Source organism: Brassica rapa, chromosome A08 (genome assembly GCF_000309985.2).
Source record: "Brassica rapa cultivar Chiifu-401-42 chromosome A08, CAAS_Brap_v3.01, whole genome shotgun sequence".
Taxonomy (NCBI): domain Eukaryota; kingdom Viridiplantae; phylum Streptophyta; class Magnoliopsida; order Brassicales; family Brassicaceae; genus Brassica; species Brassica rapa.
In genome coordinates, this window is record NC_024802.2 from 21,674,002 (window position 1) to 21,696,165 (window position 22,164).

The 22,164-nt window shown below is 39.2% G+C and overlaps 9 protein-coding genes and 1 pseudogene across 11 annotated transcripts; 5 read left to right on the forward strand and 5 right to left on the reverse strand.

Annotated features, from left to right (window-relative positions):
* Positions 1-300: 300 nt before the first annotated feature.
* On the reverse strand, positions 301-920 carry LOC103836342 (annotated as a pseudogene).
* A 230-nt stretch (positions 921-1,150) lies between these two features.
* Positions 1,151-3,487, reverse strand: LOC103836343 (putative FBD-associated F-box protein At1g05080). The gene is made up of 3 exons (XM_033277570.1): positions 1,847-3,487; positions 1,625-1,759; positions 1,151-1,541 (listed from the first exon to the last, which is right to left on the reverse strand). The coding sequence occupies exons 1-3, from the start codon at positions 2,795-2,797 to the stop codon at positions 1,257-1,259; spliced, it is 1,371 nt and encodes a 456-aa protein (XP_033133461.1). The 5' UTR covers positions 2,798-3,487; the 3' UTR covers positions 1,151-1,256.
* A 244-nt stretch (positions 3,488-3,731) lies between these two features.
* LOC103836341 (Golgi apparatus membrane protein-like protein ECHIDNA) lies at positions 3,732-5,713 on the forward strand. The gene is made up of 6 exons (XM_009112587.3): positions 3,732-3,921; positions 4,141-4,197; positions 4,284-4,487; positions 4,574-4,633; positions 5,202-5,328; positions 5,411-5,713. Exons 1-6 carry the CDS (start codon positions 3,907-3,909, stop codon positions 5,497-5,499), a joined length of 552 nt encoding a protein of 183 aa, XP_009110835.1. The 5' UTR covers positions 3,732-3,906; the 3' UTR covers positions 5,500-5,713.
* Positions 5,714-5,773: 60 nt separating this feature from the next.
* LOC103836340 lies at positions 5,774-6,569 on the reverse strand. The gene is made up of 2 exons (XM_033277573.1): positions 5,988-6,569; positions 5,774-5,923 (listed from the first exon to the last, which is right to left on the reverse strand). Exon 1 carries the CDS (start codon positions 6,502-6,504, stop codon positions 5,995-5,997), a length of 510 nt encoding a protein of 169 aa, XP_033133464.1. The 5' UTR covers positions 6,505-6,569; the 3' UTR covers positions 5,774-5,923; positions 5,988-5,994.
* A 396-nt stretch (positions 6,570-6,965) lies between these two features.
* Positions 6,966-10,156, reverse strand: LOC103836344 (intermediate cleaving peptidase 55, mitochondrial). The gene is made up of 13 exons (XM_009112589.3): positions 9,903-10,156; positions 9,561-9,635; positions 9,226-9,489; positions 9,057-9,149; positions 8,783-8,989; positions 8,592-8,695; positions 8,434-8,500; positions 8,256-8,363; positions 8,089-8,181; positions 7,862-7,946; positions 7,570-7,640; positions 7,409-7,464; positions 6,966-7,235 (listed from the first exon to the last, which is right to left on the reverse strand). Exons 1-13 carry the CDS (start codon positions 9,948-9,950, stop codon positions 7,070-7,072), a joined length of 1,437 nt encoding a protein of 478 aa, XP_009110837.1. The 5' UTR covers positions 9,951-10,156; the 3' UTR covers positions 6,966-7,069.
* Positions 10,157-10,294: 138 nt separating this feature from the next.
* LOC103836345 lies at positions 10,295-12,334 on the forward strand. The gene is made up of 6 exons (XM_009112590.3): positions 10,295-10,646; positions 10,735-10,878; positions 10,946-11,144; positions 11,301-11,430; positions 11,521-11,694; positions 11,775-12,334. The coding sequence occupies exons 1-6, from the start codon at positions 10,439-10,441 to the stop codon at positions 11,931-11,933; spliced, it is 1,014 nt and encodes a 337-aa protein (XP_009110838.1). The 5' UTR covers positions 10,295-10,438; the 3' UTR covers positions 11,934-12,334.
* Positions 12,174-15,411, reverse strand: LOC103836346 (importin subunit alpha-4). Of its 3 annotated transcripts, none has more exons than XM_033277568.1 (11): positions 15,011-15,411; positions 14,719-14,815; positions 14,548-14,639; positions 14,343-14,474; positions 14,000-14,185; positions 13,704-13,867; positions 13,452-13,530; positions 13,236-13,364; positions 12,932-13,059; positions 12,460-12,852; positions 12,174-12,379 (listed from the first exon to the last, which is right to left on the reverse strand). In XM_033277568.1, the coding sequence occupies exons 1-10, from the start codon at positions 15,245-15,247 to the stop codon at positions 12,468-12,470; spliced, it is 1,629 nt and encodes a 542-aa protein (XP_033133459.1). In that variant the 5' UTR covers positions 15,248-15,411; the 3' UTR covers positions 12,174-12,379; positions 12,460-12,467. The 3 variants fall into 3 exon arrangements, with proteins under 3 accessions (XP_033133459.1, XP_033133460.1, XP_009110840.2); XM_033277569.1 differs by having other exon boundaries at positions 12,177-12,381; positions 12,463-12,852; XM_009112592.3 differs by having other exon boundaries at positions 12,180-12,852; positions 15,011-15,410.
* A 24-nt stretch (positions 15,412-15,435) lies between these two features.
* LOC103836347 (pentatricopeptide repeat-containing protein At1g09220, mitochondrial) lies at positions 15,436-17,237 on the forward strand. Its single transcript, XM_009112593.3, has one exon. It carries the CDS (start codon positions 15,650-15,652, stop codon positions 17,117-17,119), a length of 1,470 nt encoding a protein of 489 aa, XP_009110841.1. The 5' UTR covers positions 15,436-15,649; the 3' UTR covers positions 17,120-17,237.
* Positions 17,238-17,822: 585 nt separating this feature from the next.
* LOC103836348 (calreticulin-2) lies at positions 17,823-20,888 on the forward strand. Its single transcript, XM_009112594.3, has 12 exons — positions 17,823-18,038; positions 18,528-18,635; positions 18,717-18,909; positions 19,002-19,260; positions 19,367-19,471; positions 19,563-19,649; positions 19,724-19,781; positions 19,971-20,038; positions 20,131-20,226; positions 20,317-20,394; positions 20,489-20,599; positions 20,690-20,888. The coding sequence occupies exons 1-12, from the start codon at positions 17,945-17,947 to the stop codon at positions 20,699-20,701; spliced, it is 1,269 nt and encodes a 422-aa protein (XP_009110842.1). The 5' UTR covers positions 17,823-17,944; the 3' UTR covers positions 20,702-20,888.
* A 484-nt stretch (positions 20,889-21,372) lies between these two features.
* On the forward strand, positions 21,373-21,951 carry LOC103836349 (histone H3.2). Its single transcript, XM_009112595.3, has one exon. The coding sequence runs from the start codon at positions 21,444-21,446 to the stop codon at positions 21,852-21,854; it is 411 nt and encodes a 136-aa protein (XP_009110843.1). The 5' UTR covers positions 21,373-21,443; the 3' UTR covers positions 21,855-21,951.
* The last annotated feature ends 213 nt before the right edge of the window (positions 21,952-22,164 follow it).

Here is a 22,164-nt window from a genome sequence, read left to right on the forward strand (position 1 = left end):
GTTAGTGGCAAACCTGCTCTCGAACCTCATCACTAGCAGAGCTAAGAAGCTCGACGAAGATAGGTACCGCCCCATGTTCAATAACAACCCGAGTATGGTCCGATGTTCCTGACGCAACGTTGGTCAAAGCCCATGCAGCCTCAAACTGCAAACGTACTTTAAAGTAAGCCACCATACCATTCTTGAGTCTAAAATGTAGAAATCATAAGACATACCTGAAGTTGTGGATGGTCCTGCCTTCCAAGAAACTCCACAAAACGTGGGATAACACCAGCTTTGATCACTTCATACCTATAGATAACATTGTTGAAGTACACTTCAATAGATTTTGGTCTCTTTGAACTGTAGAAAAGCTTTGATTAGGCCTCCTTGACTGCAACAGCCTCTTTGACCTCGGCGGCGGCTTCACTGCTCTTCTCCTTGACAGGTTCTTCCTTGGCAGGTTCCACTTCCTCTGGGACTACAAAAGCTGAGACTGGGAAAGTCCTGGAAAGTGTGGTTGGGGACTTAAACGTGATCTTCTCCTTTTCCTCTGTATAGATCTCACTGACACTGACCCAAATAAGAAGCTCCTTGGCCTTGACTCCAGTGAGCTTCTTGATCTTACCCGTCTGAACCACGGCCGTGACCTCGGTTCCGTAGGAGACAAGCTTATCGATCGTTTCGAACTTGTGGGTGATGCTCTGTTTCTGCTTCAGCCACACGACACCTGACTCTCTGTCGTACCCAACCTCTTCAATGGTAGTAAACCATTGGGCATAGATATTTCTTTGAGGAAGACTTTTGTCTTCTCTCGGCATATCTCATCTCCGGTGTACTTCTCTGCCTTAGCTCTCACCTCCTCTGTGACCAAACCCATCTCTGCTCTGTTTTTTTAGTTTAAGCTTTACCGCAAAGCTGAAGTTGTGTGTTGTGATAAGAGGCGACTTAACCTTGTTATATATAGGTTGTGTGGTATGCGGTGCATGTAAAATGCATTAACGGGCATGGTTGAGCAGGTTATGGGTGACTATAGCAATCATCAACACACAACAATTATTGTTGTGAACAATGTAACCTGAAAACGAGATATTGCAGCCAATATTCCTCCACATGTGAGATTATGTTATAGTATTATTAATTATTTGTGAAGTCAGTAGATAACACTTCATTGTCAAGAAACTGTATTTTGTTTACATTATAGCAATAGCAAGTTGTTCACATTATATTTAGAGGTTCTTCTTATAGCTAAACATATGATAACTCGAATTAAATTTTCAATTGACCAAAAGTTGAGATGATGTTGAAACCCTAGGAATATCTTTCAATTTTCCGATGATAAAATCTTCCTCTAATTCAGGATCTAAAATGGGGTTGAGGGAGATTGTCACAGTCTTTAAACACTTAGAATTGGCTAGGATGTATGTCAAGAATTCTTCCTCTTCTTCTCTGTGTCCATAGTATCTCCATTCAAATATTTTTAGATGTGACGACAAGCATCCAGGAATAGAACTTGGTTGATTCCATGAAAGTGGGACATCCTTGGGTTCAGAGGCAAATTCCTGTGAAGCAATGGTGCATGGCCGTATGTTAAAAAAAAAGTTACTACTATTTACCAAAGCTTGAAGAAAAGGAGGGTACGTACATTATTAACTACAAGTTCTTCAAGTTTCGGAGTATTTCCAAGTAAAAGTAAGAGTGGTTCCACGCAGTTTGATCTACTTGGATCTACAGATAACCTAAGAAGTCGAGAAAATCTTAGGGTGCTACAACGAACAAGCTGTGACAAAACAAACAACAACTTATAAGTAGATGCAACAATGTAAATCACAACAAGCAATCAATATATATAGATAAACTGAGCTACCATTTCATCTTCGAAAGTCAAGACAAGAGACAAGATCGCCGAAGAAGCTGTTATGATCTTGTCAAAAAGAGATAAACAGTCGACACTAATATGTGCCTCCTCAAGACAAGGCATATTCCCGATCGACCAAGAGTGTCTTGAATAATCAGTGACGTCAAACTTTATTAATGCCGGAGTATCTATAACCAAACAACTACCGCTATCCACTACATCAGTGTCATCTAGCAGCCATGTTGTATTATAATACCATAACATCCATAAAGTAGGCACTTTCACAATAAAGTTTGTCAGATTGTCACTCTTCTTTCTTTTCACGATCAATATTCCAAGGACAGGGCAACTAGATAAGAACCTAGCGAAAGTATCCTCGTCTTTATATACCACACAGGAAAGTTGAAGTATTTCAAGTGATGGAAGGCACGAAGGGGAAGAAGAAGAAGGGAAATCAACAAGAACCTTGTTAGATAGAGTCAATTCTTTGAGTGTTTCGCAGGTGTAAAGGCTCTTAGGCAATGTGGTTGGACCTGCGGACCAGCGAAGCTTGAATTTTACCACGACCACACCGCGATCAACAGCCTTTTCAACCCAATTTCCGACATTAGCATCACTAGGACATCGTCGACCAAGACTAATAAGCAATATTTCTAAGACAGGTGCTTTGTGAAGTTTCAGTGACTTGTCCAAAAACCACCAAATGCTCTTGCTTTCAAGATCATCATCACCATCATCATTATCATCACCACCCCAATCACGAGCTTGGTTGACATCATTGGTTTCATTGTAATCAAGGCTAGGCAACATCATCCATATATAGCGCCACCTTTTGGACAAAATCATGGTGGCTACTGCTTCTTTAATCGGGACAAGCAACAAAATCGTCACAAGCAACTCTTCGGGCAAAGCACTGATCCTGTCTTCACAGTTTATCTCTTCAATTTTGGCTTCCGACATCTTCACGAGGAAAACCCAAGAATTAAGGATTCGAAGTAACAAGCAACACAACAAAATCGTTATGACCAAAATAATAGGATTGACGTAGCTTATCTAGCCTATATAAAGGAGTTATATAATGATTTGCATTCATTCATCAGGTTGTGTTTATATACAACTAGTTCCTACATAAATAAGAAAGAAATATAGGCGATGAAAAAGAAAGAAATATTAATCTCATCATGTTTATTTAGTTTTTTTTTTTTTTGACATCCATCATGTTTATTTAGTTACTCATTAATAGAATTGATACATTTGGCACTAAGATAATTATTATTTTTTGTTCAAATTAAGATAATTATCTTTTGCATGTAGCAAAAACTAATAGGTATCAAATAAAATTAAACTGTGAACTAAAATATATTTATGTTAAAAGATATATAGTACTATCTTGAATAAGAAAAAAATCTGTTTTTTTAATCAATTAATTCAAAAATTTATTAATATTAAGAGAAAAGAAATTATAATAATTATTTATATATATATCATCACAAAATATATATTTTTATAAAAATCATACAATAGCTATTTACTGTAAAAAGTATAAATTTCTATAAATATAATTATACAATAAATTACTAATATTATATAAAATAAAATATATTTTTTGTAAAAGAATATACTTCCAAAAAGTTGTTTAATTTATTTCTTTTTTGACTTTTAACAATAAATTGTCCCTATGTTTATTTTAATATTTATGGCATGTAATGTAATAATATATATAGTAGAATTTATTATGCTAATGTAGAATTTAAGTAAGTATCCTATAAATTTAATTTGAAAATTCACAAAAAAAAATATAATATTGTATTTTTATATTATATTAATATTTTTATATAAAAATACATATTTTATATTGGGCCTAATGGGCTATAAAGGACACTCAGTTGGGCCTATGGATTAGAATTAAAACGCTAAGAAAACACGCGCAAGAGTTTGAAGATCTGGAGAAAAAATTTCTGGGAAAATTCTGTGTTTCTCGGAGGGAAGATCCGTATATTCCATATCCGAAAGGTGTTTCGTTATTCTTCTGATCGGCGTCGGGTTGATCCAGTTGGATAATTCGAAAGATGGATCCTAACCAGGTGAGAATGATTAATTTCTGAGCTCGATTGCTTATCAGATTCTCGATTAGCTGCTCGATCTGGACGTGATTGTGTTAGATCTGTGCTCTTCGTATTCGTATTAGAACTTGGAAGGCTTGAGCTAGATAGAAATGCTAGGTTAAGAATCGGTTTAATCGCGATAATGCGTAGCGAGATTAGACTCAGATGTGATTATTCTCGTTTGTTAATTCAATGCAGGCACCAGTTGAAAACTATGCGAATCCGAAGACGTGTCTCTTCCATGTTCTCTTCAAGGTATGAGGAGCCTGAGTATGAGTCTTTTTAGACTTTTTTATAAGTGAGGTGGAGAATGGTAACATGTTTGTTTTTTTTGGGGGCAGGGTGCTGCGTTGGCGTTTTACATTCTATCGGCTCTCTTCTTCAACAGCTTTGTAATCATCTTTGTGGTGACTGTTCTTCTTGCGGCGCTTGACTTCTGGGTGGTTAAGAATGTGAGTGGGCGTATACTTGTTGGTCTCAGGTGGTGGAACGAGATCAATGACTTGGGTGAAAGTGTCTGGAAGTTTGAGTCTCTTGACCAGGAGGTTACCCGCCTTTTTTGCTTAATATTTTTACTTTATTCAATAGGCTTTTTGAATACTGATTCATTTCGTTTGTGTGCCTGTGTCAGTCGTTGGCTCGGATGAACAAGAAAGACTCGTGGCTTTTCTGGTGGACGCTTTACCTTGCAGTGAGTAGTTCCTATCTTAGACTAGACTACAGTTTGTAGCGTATGTTTATCACTTAAACCTGTTTCCAGTGCACCTGAAGCTTTAGTTGAGCATTAGGAGTAAAAATAGGCAAGAATGAGCGAATGGTAATCAAATGTTTTATTACGGTGACGTATAAGAATTTCAGAGCAGTCTTATAGTATCGTACATGGACCATATAGCTGAGTTCTCTCACCCCACCGACAAGCTGCCGTTTAAATGAGTTTTATTTTATCTAAGAGTTTGTGAGAATGGTTCTCCTTCTGAGTGGAATCACATGCAGATCACATTGCAAAATAGGGAGAAGAAAGTTGGCCATGTTATTGTGCATTTTGAAGTTGCATTAGTATATCCGATTGACTAATAGTTGGTAGCTTAAAAATCTATAGGCTCAGTTGCATTACAAACGACCTATAGAGAGTAAGAATGAGCCTTGAGATGGTGGTAGCAATGGGTTTAGTGTCTAGAGTCAGCATTACAAACTTGTGAATATATTATGCTGTCTTTTACCGGAGCTGAATCTTGTTTTTTTGTTTGTCCTTTCTTCAGGCAGCTGCGTGGTTAGTCCTTGGGATATTTTCACTGATAAGGTTTCAGGCTGACTATCTGCTCGTTGTCGGCGTTTGCTTGTCCCTCAACGTGGCTAATATCATCGGCTTCACAAAGTGCAAGAAAGGTAAGATCCATTCCCGTATAGCCCTTATAATAGTCAAATGGGCTATAGATCATTAGACTTAACACTTTTTATTTGGTGGCAGATGCAAAGAAACAGTTTCAGCAGTTTGCCTCACAGACAATCGCATCACGGTTCCAATCCACGGTACAATCTGCCTTCACCCTTGTCTGAAAAGAAGAAAAGGTTTGGTGAGAGCAGAGACAGTGTACAAAGAAGATTTGCCATAAGCAAACAACATGTTTTTTGACTGATTCGTTTTCTCAATATACTATTTTGTAAGGGATTAAGAAAGAGATTTATTATATTATGTCTTCTTACATGTATTTTCATTTTCGACTTACCTTGTTTAAGAAACTTTTTGAGGTTGTAAAACATTTTGAAAAGATCTCGATGTAGCTTTCACTTCATAGCTTGCTAATATGTTTCCAGTGTTCTTGAAGTCACATACAGAACCAACTTCAATGTAGTCTATAGATAATTACGGTACTTTTTGTATAACAGGATGATGTTATTGACATCTTATTACATATAAAACATGCAGAAACGAGGGGTAGGTAATACATGAGAGTAAGAGCACTGAGAAACACTAACTCTCAATAGTCTGTTTACATTGTTGAAGTACACTTCAATAGATTTTGGTCTCTTTTAACTGTAGAAAAGCTTTGATTAGGCCTCCTTGACTGCAACAGCCTCTTTGACCTCGGCGGCGGCTTCACTGCTCTTCTCCTTGACAGGTTCTTCCTTGGCAGGTTCCACTTCCTCTGGGACTACAAAAGCTGAGACTGGGAAAGTCCTGGAAAGTGTGGTTGGGGACTTAAACGTGATCTTCTCCTTTTCCTCTGTATAGATCTCACTGACACTGACCCAGATAAGAAGCTCCTTGGCCTTGACTCCAGTGAGCTTCTTGATCTTACCCGTCTGAACCACGGCCGTGACCTCGGTTCCGTAGGAGACAAGCTTATCGATCGTTTCGAACTTGTGAGTGATGCTCTGTTTCTGCTTCAGCCACACAACACCTGACTCTCTGTCGTACCCAACCTCTTCAATGTCCTTCAACGGTAGTAAACCATTGGGCATAGATATTTCCTTGAGGAAGACTTTTGTCTTCTCTCGGCATATCTCATCTCCGGTGTACTTCTCTGCCTTAGCTCTCACCTCCTCTGTGACCAAACCCATCTCTGTTCTGTTTTTCTAGTTTAAGCTTTACCTCAACAAGCTGAAGTTGTGTGTTGTGGTAAGAGGCGACTTAACCTTGTTATATATAGTTTGTGTGGTATGCGGTACATGGAGAAAGCATTAATGGACATGGTTGGGCAGGTCTATGGGTGACTATAGTAATCATCATCAGACAATAGTGATAGCAATTATTGTTGTTACTTGTTATATGATAGATGGTGCATGCATGGCCCTCTGCGTGTAAATGCAGGGCCTATCAACTCACATTTTCTTCAACAGCTAACCAGTAACCGTCATGTGCTCAATTATTTTTTGGTATAAATCGAATTGAATAATATCTTTAGAATTCAAGTAAACATTGTAGTTCACATAATTACAAGAGTTCCAACGTCTAACTTACTGATTGTGATTTGTCACCTTACTATCTTGAAACTTGATGCCTTGGTACTGTTTCACTATAAACTTGGTCCAATCAAATCAAATCTTATTATTTCTTTCAAATTATATCATTATGCATAACATCTCAAATATATTGGTTCAAGTAACAACAGTTCCCAGTAACAACTTAGGAAGAGAACCCGGCGAAGCTCTGAGCAGCGTTTTCATGGCAGTGATTATTCAGTAATGTCTCTATATGTTTGATCTCCTTAGGCATTGACCCTGTTAGCACCTCGTAGCCTGTCTCAGTGATCAGAACTTCATCCTCAATCCTTATCCCTATCCCTTGGAATCTGCAAATTTATCAAGAATTATTTAAGCAATTTCACATAACCATAGATTTCTTATCTGATAGATCATGGCATGTCCTGCGGTTAATTTGCAGTTTAATGTCACGGATCTACATAACCACAATCTCTTACATGAAGTTGTTGCATAAAGAGTTTGAAAGACAGTAATGTTATACCTTTCAGGGCAGTTGAATGAAGATGGAATGTAGACACCTGGCTCAATTGTGATCACCTGTCCAAATAGTTTAGTTTATTAATGCAGGAGGGGGCAAGTTAACAGGTGAACATGTAATAAGCCTCTTACAGAACTGACTTGAAAGAGTTTAGATTTACTTACAGAACCGGGTACCAAAGGGCGGTCATATCCTACAGAAGAAGAATCGTGCACATCCATCCCAAGGTAGTGACCTTTTTTTATCCATCAAAAAGAGAACCTTGTTAGATAACATTTTGTGTTTTTTTTTGGTTACATGTTAACAGCACAATGCCAGACAATTAAACAAGGTTGTTTGCACCAGCACGTTAACCAAACTTAATTAATTGTTTTGGTTTCATCGTCCAAACATGCAAATTTATGATTGGATGAACAAACCAATAAGTTAACGTGATCGAGGTTCAATATTGCATACCTATGGATGTTGGATTCAGCTGGTGGTACAATCTACGATTCTTTAAGATGCCCATCTTCATCAGTCCATCGCACAACATATCGGTCTGCACAATCACAAAGCATCATCTGAGTTGAAACAGCATTTTGTTGGCAAATAAACACAAAAGTGTATATATTTCACATTTTGGCAAAACTGTAGATAATGAAAATCTCAAGCACAGTTGAAGATAAGTTTATATTTATTACCGAGTATGTGTTTAGTTGCCGGATGGTTGTACCAGGCTTGCAGAGCTTTATGGACTCTTTGTTTGTCTCAAGTATTAGATCATATAGCTCTTCCTGTATTAAAAAAAAACACAAGTATCAATGCGTTGATCTTCAGTAAAATAAAAAGTTAACATAATAATCAAAACCTGAAGAGAGCTGAATTTTCCACAAGGGGGCCATGTTCTAGTAAGATCACTAACATAACCATGTAACTCACAGCCCATGTCCAGCAAGACAAGATCACCATCTTTTATCTGCACAGATTATTTAATACGTTGGCTTCAAGAACACATCTCTATATTAGAAGAAATTCGTCAAACTTACTCGCTGATCATTTCTTGAATAGTGGATCACACTAGCATTAGAACCGCCACCAACTACAGGATTGAATCTAAAGTAATAAAAGAAGATGAAAAAATATTAATCTCATTAGCAAAAGAAGAATAAGAGAATACTTATTTATTCATGTTGAGGAGACTTACGCCATTCGGTGAGCACCTCTTATCCGACACTCATACTCAACTTTGGCTGCCAAGATGCCTTCATCAGGATACCCTTTTGAATGTAGCATTGTTTTCAGAAGACCCTGTGAATAAAAAAAAGATCCAAATCACCACATGAGCTCATTGTCTGTATATAGCTATTGGAAATGAACTTAGTCACAGAGGAGTACCTGGCAGGCAATAGACGCAGACTCTCTCATCAATTTGAGCTCTGCAGGTGATTTAATCAACCTCAGCTCATGGGTAAAACTTGAAAGAGACTTCACTTTGCCAAGAGATGCTGACTTTTTAAACTCATCCAAGTTTGCGTATTTTTGTGAGGCCGTTTGATTATTATGAAACACTTTAGAAGAGCTTCTTATCATGTCTGAAAGAATCTGTACATTCAAGTAACATATAAATAAAACATTTTACAAGAGCTGACACTTAGGGAATGAATATTACCTCTGGTAATTTGCTTATGGGATATGCTTGTTCCGCCTTGAAAACCTCTGACGCTGCATCGACTCCAGCTACTTCTCCTTGCCAAGCAATGTCCTAAAACCACAAACCAACTCTTACAAATCACCAAACAGAAATCATAATTACTAACTAAATTCATAATTAATCATACATTAGGAGTTGGTTCTGGCATGAACATGCATAAACCGTGTTCACTGCTTAAAACAGCCACGCCACCTGGTTGCTGGCAGCCAGTTAGATACAAATAATCAGCCTCTTGTCTGAAAGTATACGGAACAACGTCTGTCATCATCTTCACAGGAGCTGAAGAAACGATGGCTAAGCTGTTCTGAGGAAGAAGCTCAGCAAGTTTCTTCCTTCTACCAATGTATTCCTCGACTCTTATCCCTGGTGTGACCTCTCCTTCGGACATAAACTGAGGCAGAAGAGGGAATCATCAGAGAGCATTATAAAAGCATTTTGCATGATAGAAGAGAAGATAGTTACATGAGGGTGAGAAGCTGGAGTTGGCTGACCAATGTCTCTGACCCGTTGAGTTGAATATGCATAGCGACTGATCACCTGAAGAAATATCATTTCATAAACAAAATGTCTCTTAGCCTAAAGCAAATGTATATGCTTTTGAACAAGTAGTGCAGATAAAGAACATGACACAGGGATGAAACACAAGCAATAAGTACTTTCTGCAATAAAGTCTCAGGCTTTCTGCAAATTTTATAAAAAATTCAATTACTTTCATTCAAAGGATGAAACTTTATGGTCCCTGAAGATCAATCACCAAACAAAGAAGACAAGAGCCATCGAGAAAATATGAACTTTAGAGCATACCTGGCTTCTTGAGACTCTCTGAGCTAGATTCCGTGCAAGTACTTGCATCTCTATTCTCCTTTTCCAGAGACACAGAGTCTTTGAGTAGATCGATTCCGACCTCTTAAGCTTCAGGGTTTTAGTTTCAGCTGCTTTGAGGTGCGTTGTCTTAATGAAAAGTCGCGTTTCAGGGTTTTAAAGGGTTTAAAACGCAATCGCACTTTCCAAACCGCTTAATCCAACTTAACGAAAGTTAGTTGAGAGTTTTTCAGTGGGGCTTTAGCTGTTTAACGGTGCGTTTCAGCAGATCTACCAAACGCACTATCAAGAAAACGCAATCGCACTTTCCAAACCGCTTAATCCACCGGTGGAGAGAGTTTCAGGGTTTTAAACTTTAAAGGTGCGTTTGTCTTAACAGTGCGTTTCAGCCGACCCATCACATCAAACTGCTAAAGGTCAAGGCTTTGAGTTTCTTCAGACCAAAACACAGCGAAACAGGGGAGAATAGGTTATAGATAAATCGATTCAAGCTTCTCTGCTGCTCATAGAGAGTAACAATGGCTGCTACTGAAGAAGTGAAGGATGTTGAAAGAGCGATTGAGGAGGCCCCTGTTGGTGAAAAGAGAGAAAGAGAAGAGGAAGCTGAAACAATGGCGCCATGGGAGCAACACGCGAGCATCATAAGCATCCCTCGTTTCGATTACACAGCTCCCTCTTCTCTGCTTCATCATTCTCATTCCGGCTTCCTCGTCACCTGCAGCATCAGTATGATTCTTTCCCCTCTTTTATGTATCAATAGTCTCCGAGTCTTATGTGTTGTGAGCTTATTGAATTGAGACTTAATGTTTATCAGAAAGGGAGAAGAGTGCTACCAAAGAGGTCATGTCCATCCTCGGAAAGGTGTTACTGCCCTTAGGTGAGGAGAAAGGTGAGGTTTTGAAGTCTTCTGATGCATCTAAAAGACTAAAACTTTGTGGACAAGAGACGGAAGAAACAGGTAACTTTTTGAAGAGTATAGTCACTGGTTTGTCTTTTCTTAATGAACTTCTGGTGCCATTCTTTAGGTGAGAATCCAAATGCTGAGGATCTCAAACCGGCCAAAGAGAGTGTTAGTGAAGAACAAAAGTCTCTCATGTCATTGGTTAAGCTGACAAAGAGTGGCTTGCTTCTTTTTACTTTCCCTGTTGACAACTCTACGGATACTACAGATATAGTGTCGAGAGTCTTCCCGTTTATGGAATCTGGAGCTCTGAAGGCACCAGTGTAAGTCTTCTTATTCATTCATATGCATAAACGAATGTGGTTAAATGTTAGTTAGTGAACTGTCATTTGATTGAAGTCTATGTTGTTGACTGTCTCACTCTGCTAGGAGCTTTTGATCACTGACGAAATTAGTACTTTATGATTTGAACATTGCAGCTGGTGCCATCGGATATTCCCTGTTCAAGCTACTTGTGCTTTAACAGAGAAAGAACTTCAGGAAACAGTATCAAAGCTTGTTCAGCGGTTTGTAGATGATAAACAAAACACACTCTCAACACCAGTGAAGGTAAAAAAAAAACATTTTGCCTGCATAATCAAGTGTATATTGTTATATTTTATGGCAATGGTTATTAACCATATACCACACCATATATAGTTTGCAGCTGGGTATAACCGAAGAGGTGTGGAGGAGGCGAAAGGAAAGATTCAGAAAGCATCAGAGGTTCTAGATCAATGTCCTTTGCTGGACCGCACTAAATGCTTTGAAACTGTGGCGGCAGGAGTGAAAGCCATTGTACCAGATTCAGTTGTGGATCTCAAATCTCCGGAGGTAATTTTACATATAGACAAGAACTCAAAATCTATGTTACATTATAAAGTCCTGAAGATTGGTGTGAACAAAATATGCAGTTATGTGTTCTGGTGGAACTCTTACCACTCTCTAGAATACCAAATGGCTCCTATGTAGCTGCTGTTTCAGTGCTTCCACATAGGCTAGTCAGCACAAAGCCGAAACTCGCCATCAAGCCTCTAGTCCCTGAGACCAAACAGAAGAAGGGACAAAACTGATGAATGTAATGGCATAACAGAGCTGAAAAAGATCAGTTGAAGTTGAATCTCTTTGTTTTAGTTTAGCTTTTTCTCATGGCATTTAACATGTTTGATGAGCAATGTTGTGTAATTTCAAGATCTTTCAAAGGTGTTTGATACTTCAAAATTACAAAAGCAATTCGGTTTAATTGGATTCCGGTTTAAGTAAAACCCTCATGGACTTGCAATCATATAACGTTACTTGTATTTGCACTCTGGTGCGAGTAAAGTTTTAAAAATTATAATAACAAACAACAAAGAAAGAAGTGACAAATACAAAAGTGGATCATATCCTAAACCAGTAACCACACTTTATCCCAGACTTTTAAAGATATTAAGATACAAACAAACTCAGAATGAATCAGACAAATAAAAAAAAACAGAAAAGCCGTTTTGAACCAGTACTCAAAACCTCAAACTCAAACCTGCCAATATCAAATAACAGTTGCAAAAAAAATGAATCTCACACTTCCCCCCAAACTCACGATATCAATTTGTTCTATACCTTTTTTTTTAGCCAAACTTAAATCCACCAGGAGGAGCAGCTGCCTGGTTATTACCGAAACTGAAGCCCTGTTGTGGATTCTCGTTCCCACCGTCTGTCAGAATCTGCTCTTCATCTTCTTCTTCAGCCCAATATCTCTCCAAGATCTTAACAGCCTTCTCATATATCTCGTTGTTGTCATGGGACTGAAGGTTTTCGATTTTGTCCAATCCATCAGACTCTTCTATTATCTGAGCATAGAGATTCACCCCACCGTTTAGTCCCATCTCCTTGTCAGCCTCACTGATCTTGAGAATGTTTTCAAGCCCTTCGAGGCACACTGTCACAATCCTCGGGTCAGGGCAGATTAGTAGATCACATAGAGGTTTGATGCAGCCTTGGTTCACCAAATATCTGCATGATGGTATAAGACATGTAAGAGTGAACACTATGAAGTGTAAGTCAGTTATTAGCAAATGCTTAGATGACTTACTGAATCTGCTCGTGAGATCCTCCTGATGTGGCATTGGAAATGGCCCAGGCAGCTTCCTTCTTTATATCGAACTCTGCGTTCTGGAGTAAGTGCACAAGAGGAAGGACTAATCCAGCACCAACCACAGCCTATTGTTTAAACAATATAAAATGATTAAAAGTTGTCTTTCTAAAAAACTACAAAATAAATTTGCTAGAGAAAAGAGTAAACACAACTTGAACATATTCAATATAACTTTTTACAGAATCAGAAATGAAATAGCATTATTGAAATGCTAATTGTAGCAGAAAAAAAAAACTCATACCTCTATCTGAGCTTGGTTCCCAGCAGTGATATTTGAGATAGTCCAACAAGCTTCCTTTTTAATACTTTTCTTGTGATTTTGCGTGAGTAAATTATAAAGGTGTGGAAGTACACCACTATCAATTATAAACTGAAAAGGAAAAAAAAAAAAGTTGCAGTCAAAATGTTAAACAAAAAATCCAAAACATTATATAGAAACATTCTCTATAGATCATACCTGTGTCTGAGAGTCATCACCAGTTACAATGTTCCCAACAGTTCGAAGTGCAGGAATGAGAACCGTAGGTGATGGATGACTTGAAAAAAAAATATATTAGTTAGTATGCAGAAGAACAAAAACAAGAATTCAAGGGAGTGAAACAACACTCAATATCTAAAAGGTATTAATAACACCACAAATTTGAAGATGCCAACACCATTGTTCAAAAGACCAACTAATACATCAATAATATAGCAAAATGGAACTAACCTCAGAAGCTCCACAAGTCGTGGACAGACACCAGCCTGGATCACAGCCTGGATCTTATCATTGGGGCCATCTGAAAGGTAAGATAGAGCCCAGCAAGCATCTGTGAGAACTTCTTCATCATTTAGATAGATAAGTTGCCGAAGAACAGGTAGGGCAGGCTTCACCTGGAACATATAAATATCAAACATCATGCTCGAATAATGTGAGAACGCAACAAAACATATATAATTAAAAAAACTGACCCATAGTAATAAGACTGCAAACAAATCAAGTTACATAAGATTCTCCAGTTCTACCTCTTCGAATGGTGTTGGTGGTTTCCCACGACAAAAGTTGGACAAGGTCCATGTAGCATTCCTCAGCATGGATAACTTTGAATTTTCGTTTAACTGAGACAGCAACGGTATGAGAGCACCACAGCTGAGAACAAGGTTCCTGCAGTTTGGCGAGTCTCCAGCAACATTCCCCAAGGCCCACACGGCCTACAACGGATAAAATATATAAACGTTTATAAGAAAACTACAGAAAAGCACTTGGCTGACTACAAGTTCGTATCACCAAAAAATGTACATATATTTTGGATCAAAATTACAATATAAAATAAAATTGCTACAACCATCTAGCTAGTAAGGGGCAAACCTGCTCTCGAACGTCATCACTAGCTGAGCTAAGAAGCTCAACGAAGATAGGTACCGCCCCATGTTCAATCACAACCCGAGTATGATCTGATGTTCCTGACGCAACGTTGGTCAAAGCCCATGCAGCCTCAAACTGAAAAAGAATTTTAAAGTAACAGTGACACTAATAAGAGTCAAATCTAAAATGTAGGAATCATGAGACATACCTGCAGTTGTGGATGGTCTTGCCTTCCAAGAAACTCCACAAAACGTGGGATAACACCAGCTTTGATCACTTCATCTATTGGAGGACTGCGCTCTGCTCATCAAAATTACAAAACTACCATCAGATGTTTATTATAACATTCTGAAAGGAGAATTAAAATGGTCAAACATACCTATAGATAACAACTTTCTAAATTGAGTAGTGGCTTCTAGCTGAGCTTGGGGATCATCAGAATAAACACCTTGCACCATCATTGGGATACCTTCCAACTGTCAAAACAGAACATAAACAGCAGATTAGTTTACTACATGATCAGATGTGTTGTCATAAAGCTGAGATCTATAATTGAAGGGCAATTACAATCAAAATTCTCACTCTTTCAATAAACAAAACAAAGATCCATCAGTAATAAATTAAATTCTGTGATCCAAATGAAACTAAGAGATTCAGATCAGCTGACTTACTCGTTTCTCAACGGCGGCAGCGCTCTGGAGGGCGTCGAGACCAGCTCCGAGAGGCTGCTGCTGCTGCTGCTGGAGCATCATTCCTTCGCGGCGTTTCTTGAGGAGACTGTCCTCGCGTTTGTTTTTTCTGATCTCGACGAGGTTGTCTTCTCTCCTCCGCCTAGCTTCGTCGGCGTCAACACCTGTCTTGTATATCTTCTTCCTCAGCTCCGCGCGTGTGCTCGGCCTCAACGACATCTTGGTTTGTTCTCTCTGAGATCTTTCTCTCTCGCTCTCTTTCGGTGGAAGCTGAAACTGGAGATGGAGATCGTGGACGACGAGTTGTCTGTTATTTCCGGGTCGGATCCGTGTTTGGTTTTGTGTCGGAATTTTTGATTAGTTGTCGGGAGCCACTTGGATACTTCCTTCTGAAATAGAGTATCCTAAAGTTAGCTTTCTTTACTCTTTTCCATCATTGTCAAAAAAAAAACACCTTTATAATGGGCCACACAGAAGAAAAAGCCCACTAGCTTTAACACAAACATCAATCATTGTAAGTGGGCTTTAACTCAATTATACTTCCGGCAAAAGCGTCGTCGTTTCAGCCAAAATCAAAACACAATTCACAAGCCAAAAAAAAAACAGAATCTCTGGACAGTTATGTTCTTGTTTGCTTCATGTAGATCCATTGCTTCTCGCTCTCACACCATCATCAAGCGTTCTTACACCAACCTCTCGATTAAACACCTTAGCTCTCTTCTGCGCAAGAATGAATCAGATCCTAGAATCATCCACCAGCTCCATTCTCACTTCATCACTGCTGGGCTTCTTCTCCTTCATCAGGAACAAAACTCTAAGAAACTTCTCCTATTCAATCCTCTGCTTCGATGCTATTCTCTTGGCGAAACACCTCTTCGTGCTTACTTCCTCTACGACCAGCTCCAACAGCTTCACTTCCTGTCTGATCACGAACAGAGACTGCCTCCTTTTGATAGTTACACTTATCTCTTTCTCATCAAAGCGACTTCGAATACACTACTGGGTATTGGACTACATGGGTTGACGCTAAAACTGGGCTTTGAGTTTAATGTCTATGTTCAGACAGCTTTGGTCGGAATGTATATTGGTGCCGGAAACAGAGTCGATGCTTACAAAGTGTTCGACGAAATGCCTGAGAGAAGCCCTGTGACTTGGAATGTGATGATCACTGACTTGACTAATTTGGGAGAGTTCGAGAAAGCTCTTTCCCTCTTGGAGAAGATGCCTAATCGGAATGTAGTGTCGTGGACAACTCTCATCGATGGCTATGCACGAGTGAATAAGCCCAAGGAAGCTATACTCTTGTTCAGGAGAATGGCTTGCGACGCAATCAAGCCGAACGAGATCACCATCCTCACGATTCTTCCAGCTGTTTGGAGCTTTGGAGATCTAAGAATGTGCGGATCGGTCCATGGTTACGCTGTGAAAAGAGCGTTTGTTCCACAAGACATCCGTGTGACAAACTCTCTCATCGACGCTTATGCAAAATGTGGATGCATCCAAAGCTCGTTGAAGTTTTTCATGGACGTTCCAAACGAAAGAAAGAATCTTGTCTCATGGACAACTATGATCTCCGCCTTTGCGATGCACGGAATGGGAAAAGAAGCCGTCAGTATGTTCAAAGACATGGAGAGAATGGGTCTGAAACCAAACAGAGTGACCATGATCAGTGTTTTAAACGCTTGCAGCCACGGAGGGTTAGCAGAAGAGGAGTTTCTAGAGTTTTTCAACAAGATGGTAAGCAAGTACAAGATCACGCCGGATGTGAAGCACTATGGATGTCTAGTAGATATGCTGAGAAGAAAAGGAAGATTAGAAGAAGCGGAGAGGATCGCTTTGGAGATTCCGTCTGACCAAAAGGCAGTGGTTTGGAGAATGCTGCTTGGAGCTTGTAGCGTTTATGATGATCCTGAGATGGCGGAGAGGGTTACTAAGAAGCTGATGGAGTTGGAGAGAAGTCATGGAGGTGACTATGTGCTTATGTCTAACATCTTTTGTGGTACTGGAAGATTCACAGATGGTGAGAGGTTTCGGAAACTGATGGATGTTAGAGGTGTAGCTAAACTTCCAGGGCATTCACAGTTGACATAGTAGAACTTATAAGAGTCTTGTAATTAAGACTCCAACCTTCATTGTGTTCGACCAGGTTGGTTCAATAATCTGGTTTAATATATTTTTAGTGTATAAATTTAAAAGTAATATTAGTAAATATGATACATAATTAAAATATAAATAAATTTAAAACATAAAATATTATAAATATAAACTAATTTTATGTTTATATAAATTATTTAGATATTTTTGATAGTTTTAATGGTTTTTATCAGTTTAATAACTTTGAGATCTAATCTGACTCTGTAACTGGTTCATGGTCAAACCAATTATTAGGTTCAACCCGGCTATATAACTGGGTTTATGCTAAACTTCATACAGAGAAGAGCCCCCCAACGCAGTTACAAGCTAAAAGTTTCTCGGCCCAAATTTTCTCGGCCCATGCTTTAGTATTGTTCAAAGATGAAAAATCCAACGGTGGTGATCACGTTTCAACTAACCGAGCGGTGTTTTGACGAAAATGCCCGAGAGATCTGCTTCTTCTTCTTTTGTTTACTCCCCACGTGAAAAGCACACTTCTTTTAGTTAAAACCACCGACCGCTAATATTTACCCACGTGTTACCTTTCCTCGGGGGTTTCATCCAATATCATAGCGCCATGTCATTCTATTGACGACTATGCCTGACGTGTCAGTTACTGATTGGATTACGTGGTTGCAGATTTACACCGTGGCAAGATGCGAATATCCATGAGAGTGAGAGCAACTTCACTTGCAGCTTGCTCTCGTCGTCGTATATATAAACTCGAGGTCTTATTCATCATCTTCGGATCTCAGTGAAGAAGCTCCGATCTGAGTTTTAGCAATGGCGAAACTAATCCTTGGCCTCGTATCGTTGATTCTTATCGGACTCGTCGCGATCGCCTCCGCCGCAGTTATATTCGAGGAGCGGTTTGATGGTAACCTACTCTTCATTCTCTCTCGCCTCTGTATATTCCAGACTTTTAGGATTCAGTGATGCGTTTGTTCGTATACATATTCATCTTGATAATGCTGCGAATTAGTTATTCATTTTCGAATCGATATTCTTTGTTTTCATCGGATAAGATCAATTTGTAAATGTTTGATCCGGAGGTATTACGGATCTATGAATTTGTGGATTCTGATTTTTGATTCGAGATTCTAATCGGAGGTTTCGTGAAATGGCTGCGAACGTTTGGTTGATAGTAAGTAGTACTCTTCGTGGAGATCACGAGAGGAAGGTTTTAACGATTGATGAACTCTGAAACTAGCTAAGCATTGAGTGCAATATTTGTTAGTTTTCAGCTTAGACTTCAGAGTAGTATATTATCCTCTGCAGTGTTCAATTCAATGAAGCATTCATATCTTGTGTTTGTTTCGTCTTGATGTTCTGATCTGAGCTTAATGTATAAATCTGTTTTCTAAAGATGGATGGGAGAACAGGTGGGTTAAATCTGAGTGGAAGAAAGATGACCAGGCTGCTGGGGAGTGGAACCACACTTCTGGAAATTGGTCTGGTGATGCTAATGATAAAGGTATGATTCATTCTTCAGAGCTTGTTACGGACTCATGATTCATTGGTTTCCCTCATTGTAGCAACTATCATTGTATTGCAGGTATCCAGACCAGTGAGGACTACAGATTCTACGCCATTTCAGCTGAGTTCCCTGAATTCAGCAACAAGGACAAAACCTTAGTCTTCCAGTTCTCAGTCAAGCACGAGCAAAAGCTTGACTGTGGTGGTGGCTACATGAAGCTCCTTAGTGGCGATGTTGACCAGAAGAAATTTGGTGGCGACACTCCATACAGGTACATTACCTATCTCGTCTCGCTTTCTGTCAACATCATCAATTGTTATTTATTTATTTTTAAATAACAACCATATTCTTTTTTACCTGCAGCATCATGTTTGGTCCCGATATCTGTGGCTACAGCACGAAGAAAGTGCATGCTATCCTTACCTACAATGACGCCAACCACCTGATCAAGAAGGATGTTCCATGTGAAACTGACCAGCTCACCCATGTCTACACATTCATCCTCCGTCCAGATGCTACTTACAGCATTCTCATTGACAATGTTGAGAAGCAAACCGGTAGCCTTTACTCTGACTGGGATCTTCTCCCACCCAAGAAGATCAAAGACCCCAATGCCAAGAAGGTATGATGACTTATGGCAAACTGAGAACCAACTACTTGCATCTCAATTATAGACAGAAAAAAAGAACAAACCAGACCAAATCTCATGCAATCTGTTTTTTTTACAGCCTGAGGACTGGGACGAGCAAGAGTACATTCCAGACCCTGAAGACAAGAAACCTAACGGATACGATGATATCCCTAAGGAGATCCCAGATACCGATGCAAAGAAGGTTCCTATATTTTGTCTATAGTTGATTCAATATCTAAAATATCTTGTTGTGTTCTGTATTTGCTTATTTGTCCTTTTGTCCTTTCTGTTAGCCTGAGGACTGGGATGAAGAAGAAGATGGTGAGTGGACTGCCCCGACCGTTCCCAACCCTGAGTACATGGGTGAATGGAAGCCCAAGGTTTGTCTACCTCTCTATCAAAAAGTATTTATAACTATTTTTCTTCCTCTCAAGGTTATCATATATTTATGTAGCAAATCAAGAACCCCAATTACAAGGGCAAGTGGGAGGCTCCAGAAATTGACAACCCTGGTAAGTTTCTACTCTCTATACTGTGGCCCTGTTACCAGTTTGATACTATTAATAATCCATATCTTTTTCAGTTTGTACCACAGTTCTATATCATGTTTTTATGTTCATGCGTAAACTCAGATGAGACTATAGCTCTCCAAGACATAATATCCAACAATTACTGCGCCTAATTTAACTGGTTTCTCGCAGACTTTAAGGATGACTCAGAGCTGTATGTCTTCCCCAAGCTAAAGTATGTTGGAATCGAATTGTGGCAGGTAATAGATTTTGTCAGTGTGACATCTTGTCTTCCCAGCTCTGTTTTTTGGCTCATGAATCCCATCTAAAATACTTTTCACTCTATTTTCAGGTGAAATCAGGATCATTGTTCGACAATGTTTTGATCTGCGATGACCCAGACTACGCCAAGAAGTTGGCAGATGAAACATGGGGCAAGCTCAAGGATGTACGTGTTTTAAAATACTCATCTCCATCAAGACAACTGTTTGTTTCTGGTTTCCTGGTAAGAGTAGCCAATCTAATCTCGTAATTGCAGGCGGAGAAAGCAGCTTTCGATGAGATTGAGAAGAAGAAAGAGGAAGAGGAATCCAAGGACGCTCCTGCGGAAACTGATGTAAGTTAATTGTGTTTGTTTTTAAGTTTTCAGAGTCTTTCTTTGTTTCTTCTTTGGTCCCGAACTAATATCATTGTGTATGAGTTGTTTCCAGGCTGAAGATGAAGCAGAGGAAGATGAAGGAGATGAGTCTGACACTGAAGCTAAGACCGAAGCCAAATCAGAAGTTAGCGAGGAGACCTCAGACAAAGACGCCACTGCTCATGTATGTTAAGAAAAATACTTGTCAGAGTGTCCTTCCATATGGTTGTTTTGTTTAAGTTGATGGTTATATTGTGTGATATTGGTTATGCAGGATGAGCTGTGAGCGAAAAGAGGTTGAAGATTGAAGACCAAAGTTTTCGAGTCTCTGTTTCATGTTTTTATCCTTTCTTTTGAAGTATTTTTAGCAGTCTAGTATTAGCATATAATGATACAATGATATGACGATCACAGGCTCTTTTTGTACTGAACACCATAAGATGACATTTTGCAATTACATCTCTTTCCCTACTCTTCTTGTTTCTCTCCTATCCAAAGCTCTAGACTGAGTGGTGAGCTAAGGTCGATAGATTGCGGCTTTGCTTGTGGGCCTTGTGGTGTGTATTTTAAGATAACAGAGGGCCACTAATGATTTTTACTAATCTACGGCTGTTATGATTTCACAAGGATCATGTTACAAACTTACAAGCCCAGATCGCATAACGGGCCTTAATCCGTACTTTAGAAAAAGAAAGGGTATAAATGTCTTTGACAATAAACGTGTTCTATTGGTTGATACATGTTCACATGGATCGCTATTTGGAAAGAGTAAAATTATCCGTAGGATTCACAAAATCTACGGCTATTACCACTTTCACGCGGATCGTGACATAAGTTCTTGTAGCCGTCGATTAAAACCAAATGAACGATCAAGATTTAGTACCGCTAAAACAAGGAAAGCGAAATCTTTTTTTCCCGCTTCTTGTTATTCCCTGACCATAATAAATACTCTCTTCCTCTAACCAAAAAATATTCACTCACAAACCAGATCTCAATCTTCTACCTCTCTTCTCTCGAAACCAATCGCAATGGCTCGCACCAAGCAGACGGCAAGAAAATCAACCGGAGGCAAGGCTCCAAGGAAGCAGCTAGCCACAAAAGCCGCAAGAAAATCAGCTCCAGCCACCGGAGGAGTGAAGAAGCCCCACAGATTCAGACCAGGAACGGTGGCTCTCAGAGAGATCAGGAAGTACCAGAAGAGCACCGAGCTTCTGATCCGTAAGCTCCCTTTCCAGAGGCTAGTGAGAGAGATCGCTCAGGATTTCAAGACGGATCTCCGTTTCCAGAGCAGCGCCGTCGCCGCTCTCCAGGAAGCTGCCGAAGCTTACCTCGTTGGACTGTTTGAGGATACTAATCTGTGTGCGATCCACGCGAAGAGGGTGACGATCATGCCGAAGGACATACAGCTCGCTAGAAGAATCAGAGGTGAAAGGGCTTAAGATCTTCGTTGATGGTTGTTGCATCTGTTTGAACGAATGTGTGATGAATTGTATTAACTTCAAGTTTATTACTATAAGACATTTAATCCAGTTTAATGATTTTTTTCGAAAGAAACCTAGTTAAATTATAATGAATTGATGATGAATTATTGAATCGTATAACTTCCAAGTTTAAATGATGTCGTCGAAATAAACCGAGTTAAAGTATAAGAGATTTAAACCGATGACAATGATGACGTCACTATTGAAGTTTGTCAGAAATAAACCGTGTCGGAATAAACCATTTGATCCATTGTAAACCGTGTAAAAT